The sequence below is a fragment of the Staurois parvus genome, unplaced genomic scaffold (assembly GCF_062004578.1).
Source record: "Staurois parvus isolate SC_StPar_1 unplaced genomic scaffold, SC_StPar_1.0 ptg000048l, whole genome shotgun sequence".
NCBI classification, from domain to species: domain Eukaryota; kingdom Metazoa; phylum Chordata; class Amphibia; order Anura; family Ranidae; genus Staurois; species Staurois parvus.
In genome coordinates this window covers 1,800,416-1,806,415 of record NW_028317844.1, presented here as the reverse complement: position 1 = coordinate 1,806,415, position 6,000 = coordinate 1,800,416, and the positions used below count along the sequence as shown (strand labels likewise).

At 42.6% G+C, this 6,000-nt stretch overlaps 1 protein-coding gene across 3 annotated transcripts in view; it reads left to right on the top strand.

Moving 5' to 3' along the window:
- The first annotated feature begins 453 nt into the window (after positions 1-453).
- RPF2 (ribosome production factor 2 homolog) overlaps positions 454-6,000 on the top strand; it is a 39,426-nt gene continuing 33,879 nt past the window's right edge. Inside the window, exons 1-2 of one of the 3 annotated variants that reach the window (XM_089664540.1) lie at positions 518-587; positions 702-819. Coding sequence is in view for 1 of the 3 variants with exons in the window: in XM_089664533.1 (XP_089520659.1) it covers positions 565-587 (23 nt within the window). In the remaining 2 variants the exon portion in view is untranslated. Of the gene's footprint in view, positions 588-701; positions 820-864; positions 883-6,000 lie in introns of those variants that run through there. The other 2 variants (XM_089664533.1, XM_089664548.1) reach the window with 2 other exon arrangements.

The following is a 6,000-nucleotide window of genomic DNA, read 5'->3' as shown; positions in this document are numbered from 1 at the left end:
AAACATTTCTCACTTAAATGAATTTTCGGCCAGTGTATGTGGTTATCGTTCAGAAATTATATTCCTTTTAAAATCGAATGTTAATATACAGTTTCTGAACAACATTCATCTGATCATTGAATGTGCAAAGAATTTTCATACGACAAATGTGCACGTGTGTGGCCAGCTTTACTCCCTTCCTATTTCTAGCCATTAGATCAACCAAGTAACTAGCCTTTTCAAAAAGAAGAATCCCCAGTAGCAACCTCCATGTTTTCTCAGTACTGTTTTTCTTTAAAAGAAAAAGGAAAAACCTCTGCTAGAAAATTCTTTACATTTCCTGCAATATTGTCCCTTACCAACTACACGCCCTTATGACAACTGACAGCAATATGGGGCCGAAACCTCGCGATATCATGAGGACTGTTCGCGCTTAGACTCTCTTGCCTTTAGTTTCTATTGTAGACACTCTTCATTCAGTAAAGCTCTATGGTTCCGCTGTGCTGTTGCACGGTAGGCGTCTTGGATTACGTCATCTTGGACGAGCCGGAAGTGTTGTTTACACGTGTGTGAGGAAAATACGAGATGTCTGCTCTGGACAGAGTAGTGTAAGTAGTGGAGTTTTTTTGGTTGGAAATGTCTCCGTGTTCATTCCTTTCCATGTTTACAGCCCAAATACACCGCAGGGTGAACAAATTCATTCTTTATTGTCGCTTTTACAGCAACAGAAGAGCCGTGCAATAGTGATTCATTGGGTGTCCTAGAACTGTACAGCTGGGTCAGCACGTACCTATACCGACTTTGTTGGGTGGCATCCCAGGTGGTTCGCAGCTATAAAACGTGAGAAAGGAAGAAACTTCTAAGTGCTTCTTCGAGTTCTTGGATCTCTCTTCATCTCCAAGAGTGAATATCTCTGTAGCCGTTTCCATTTCAATATGTGTTGGAGCCAGTCTAAAGCCCAGCAGTCCAGTCATAATTAGGGTTGCCACGTCATCCCTTTAAAACCGAACATATATTAACCACTTCAAGTCCGGACACTTTTACCCCTTTCCTGACCAGGCCAATTTGCAGCTTTCAGCACTGTGACACTTTGACAATTGTGCGGTCATGTAACACTGTACGCGTATGATTTGTTTAGCATTTTTTTTGAGACACATAAAGCTTTATTTTGGTGGTATTTATTCACCACTGGGAGTTTTATTTTTTTTTTTATATGTAAATGAAAAAGTCAAAAAATTTTGAAGAAAAGTGTTTTTCTTATAAAATTTTGCAAATAAATAATATTTCATCATAACTCTTTATATTTATTCAGTTAAATCTTTAAATATATTCCGTTATCTTTTTAGTAAAAAAACAAAAAACAAATTAGTTTATAACCAAAAATTATAATTTTTAAACACTTTCTTTTTTTATATTTGTTTTTTTTTTCCATACTGTCACCCTAGCAGTACAGTGTACCATGGTGACACTGTACTACTTGTGGGGGGTGATGAAGATTTATTTTTTTTTTAAACACTGATTTCTTTTACACCCATAAAGGCTGTAAAAGCAATCATTTCTCCTCTCTGTCTGCATTCTTGCAGCCATTGAGAACTACTGAGTGAGCTGTGGTTGGTCACAGCTTGTCACATGATACAAGACTGTTGTGAATAGCCTTGTACCATGTGACCTCTGTGATCATTCACAGATTTCACACGTAGTAAGCAATGATGTCAGAAGTGACATCTTGCTTACTACTCTGCATGTGATCACTGATTGGCACCTCACACAGAGGTCCCGTGCGACGACCTGTTTTCCACTGTGTCCGAAGGACACAGCGGGCACCAGATCGCGGTGTTGCGCGCTCCCAGGGAGCACGCACAAGCAGGGGATGGGGAGGCTGTTTATTAACGACCACCCGACCCTGCAGTGCCACCGTACGGCCGTTTATATACAACGGCCGGATGGGAGGTGGTTAATCACACAGCTTCTGAGGCAAATGCATTGCAGATAAGGCATCAAGTGAGTTTACTGCCTTAAAGTGGAGCTTCACCCAAAAGAAGTTCCGCTTTAAGCCTTTGTCCCCCTGCTCCCCATTATGGATTGGCACTTTTGGGGAGCAGGTACCCACTTTCACGTCCACTGCGATCGCCTAGGCGATCAAAAGCGGAAGTTGCCCTCCCTCCCTCTCTCCCCATAGTCTTCTGGGACACGTGACAGGTCTCAGAAGGCTACGGGGCCATTCACAAAGCGCAGTGCTTCTCACACGTGCGCAGTGAGCACCCGGCTGTGAAACCGCAAGCTGTTACAGCCGGGTGCCCACACTGAAGATACCGGCGCCAGGGAGAGAAGACGGAGGGACAGGTGAGTGTCTGTCTGTATTTTATAAGTCAGCAGTTACAATTTTTGTTCTGCTGGAGCTTCTATTTAACCACTTGCCCTCCTGAGGATTTACCCCCCTTAATGACCAGGCCTCTTTTTGCTACTCGGCGCTGCACTAATTCAACTGATAATTGCGCGGTCATGCAATGCTGCATCCAAACAAAATTTACATCCTTTTTTTCACTCAAATAGAGCTTTCTTTCGGTGGTATTTGATCACCTGTGTGCCTTTTATTTTTCACGCTATAAACAAAAAAAGACCAAAAATTTTGAAGAAAAACGATATTTTTTTATTTCCGCTATAAAAAATATATAGTAAACTCAAAGTTAGTTATAAATTTAGGCCAAAATGTATTCTGCTCCATGTTTTTGGTAAAAAAAAATTCCAATAAGTGTATATTGATTGCTTTGTGTGAAAGTTATAGCGTCTACAAACTATGGTATAGATACTGCAATTTGCGCCATTTTTTGCTATACAGCGCTGCGCTAGTTTAACGGACAATTGCGCGGTCATGCAATACGGTACATAAATTAAATTTACATCCTTTTTTTTTCCCCACAAATTGAGCTTTCTTTTGGTGGTATTCGATTGCCTGTGCGTTTTTTATTTTTTACGCTATACAAAAAAAGGCTGACAATTTTGAGGAAAAAAAACAATATTTTGGACTTTTTGCTATAAAACATGTCCAGTAAAAAAAAATTTAAAAATCAAATTTAGTCATAAATGTCTGCCAAAATGCATTCTGTGACGTCTTTGCTACAAAAAACCCAATACATGTAAATTAATTGGTTTACGTGAAAGTTATAGCGTTTATAAATGGCGGGAAAGATACTGGGATTTTAAATTTTTTTATATACTAATAATGGCGGCGATCAGCGACTTATGGCGGGACTGCGGCAGACATTCTGACACTGGGGGGGACTGTACTAATGGCACTGGGGAGGAAGGGGTTAACTTTATTATTCAGTGAAAGGGTTAACTGTGTGAGGGGAGTGTTTTACTAGGGGGGCGGGGCGGGGGTGTGTACTTCAGGGAACATCTGGACAGATAATCTCTTCTGTCCTGATCAGTGTGTCAGGAGCTGTCAGGGAACTGACAGAAAGCACAGCTACTGCAGCTGTGCTCTCTGTCACTGATTGCGGCTAATCGCCGGGACATAGCCGGTAACGACCGGCTGTGACCCGGCAACTGACATCCGTGGTCATGATCGGCGGGACAGGTAGGGCGGTGGTGCGCCCCCTACCTGTTTTAAAAACACACGTTTTAAAATATGGTTTTGCCCAGCCGTGCCGCCTTGCCGCCGTATTTCTACAGTGGCTGAGCGGCATGTGGTTAATTAGCATCAGAATCTGTGTAATTAATTTGTGTTTGGTGTTAAAGGGATGACGTGGCAACCCTAGTCTCGATTCCCTTGCTTTAAACGTGGGCTACTGAAACTACATAGAGCCTCAGTTCTAGCTGTACTGTTTTTTGTTGTGTGGCTTTCTTTTTAAAGTAGAACTAAACCCAACAATGTAACGGTTTCAAAAACCGTTACATTCCCAGAACATGCCAGGAATGTAACTGTCACATTTTGCTGTGCTGTCAACCAAACTGTCAAACCACCAAATGTCTGGTGTCATAACTGATCATAGCATCATGACAGTTGCAGATCAAACGCAGGCTAAGATGGCAGCTTCCTTGGCTGAAAACAGTAGGAGGGTTTAGTTCCGCAATAGGACCACACAAACAGAAAAACTGGTGGAAACTGACATGCAGATTTCACTTGCAGAGACATCAGTTTTCATGCACGCTCCAATGAGTTTTATACACCTTTCAGATTCCTGCTCAGAAAAAATCTGCACGTGACACTAGTGCTCTTGTGTGAACAGAGCACATACAGAACAATTGGTTTTGTTGTGCCTTTGCAGAAAAACTGATGTCTCTGCACCATGGCATGAACCAGTCCCTAAGGCCTCGTTCATACCATGCATGCAGAAAAACTGAAGGAAACTGATGCACAGATTTCACTTGCAGAGACATCAGTTTACATCAGTTTTCATGCACGCTTCAATGACTCTTATACACGTTGCAGATTCAGAAACCAATCTCCACATGATACTAGTGTGGTATGAACAGGACTCACAGAGAACAATTGATTCAATTGTGCCATTGCAGAATGTGTGCAGAAAAACTGATATCTCTGCACCATTGTGTGAGTGAGCTTCAAGGTTAGGAAACTTTTGAGCAATGTTTCTGACAGTTTCCCTACAGTTTTTGACCTCCACTATTGTCTGCTGCCTACTTACCTAGTTCTGGTACCCAGTCCAGCCATGTTCTACCACTATGTTTACCTCAGGTAGGTCCTCTGCAGCATCCTCCTGTGAGCTCAGCCTGGTGTGTTGAGGGGACAGGTCCCTGAGAGTTTGAAGTTACAGGAAGTGAATTACACTACTATGATGCGACTTTGATGCTTTAAAGTGGTAGTAAACTTTCTTTTCTTAAAAATCGCTGAAAGACAGGATATTTATGACAGAAGAGACCCTATCTGCCTTTTCTGTCATAGATGCTTCCTCCTGCCTGTCAGCTGTCATGTACACTGAGCCACGTATACACTAGTTAGTGAACATTTACGGCCTCGATCTGTGCCGTTGTGATGTGACTGCTGTGCACATGCGTGGGAGTGATGGCCACGGCCTGGCCATTCAAGGGGCCGAAGGCACAGAACTGGAAAGAGGACTGGGCGAAGATGGAAGTGCCTGGGACCCGCTGGATCATTCGCAGCGCTGGAGGGCTCAGTTTGACAGGTAAGTCTGTCATAAACTGCTTATATGCGGTGCATACTAGCACATTATGGCATAACCCACCTGGGGACTCCTAAAAAGAAGAAACAAAGTGGTGTGATTTTGCATATTCTGTGGGGCCAAGTCACACTGTAGATCCCACCAAAGTAGTCCAGGACTATTCTGAGTCGCGTTACAACATTGAAAACAAGATTTGCCTTGTCATGCGATTCTGTGCAACTCAAGTTGCATCATAAGTTGCAATAGTGTGTACCAGGCCTAGCAATGTCTAAATGAAAAAAAAAAATGACCACATATTTTCCCATAATTTTCTCTTTGAGGGCTGTAATGCCTATGAAATGTGCCTGCCTTGGACCCTTTGTTTCTTGGGTCATTTTTACAATAAAGCATTGTCGCCCAAATGCCAGGGGCATGAGAAGTGATGATGTAATTTTTTTAGCGAAAGGAACAGAGTCACAAGATATTCTGCTGAAAGCAAGATAAAACTGTATTTATGGAATGAACCGTGTTTATGACATCTAGTAACCTCACATTAGGAGATAAAACCTGTTTAAGGACATTTAAGTTAGAAATCCTTAAGTCTGGGGGAGATGAAAAGAGGTTTTGGGGTAGATAAGCAAAAGTGTAACTTTTCAGATAACGAATATGGTGGTTGAACATGACTGTTATCCGTACGGAACTCTTCTCCTAGCCCCTCTTGTAGTGGGTGTGGCGCCGCCCACTGTTGGATTGCTTCCAGAAAAAGGGTTTATAAGGCGAAGGTCCGGGCAAGACCAGTTGAAGCTCCCCTAGTGGCCAGAGGACGCTCTGTTGCTGGGATTTTTACCAAAGCTATATGGACTCATCGACTGGTCACACATATGGCTTCTCTGTGACT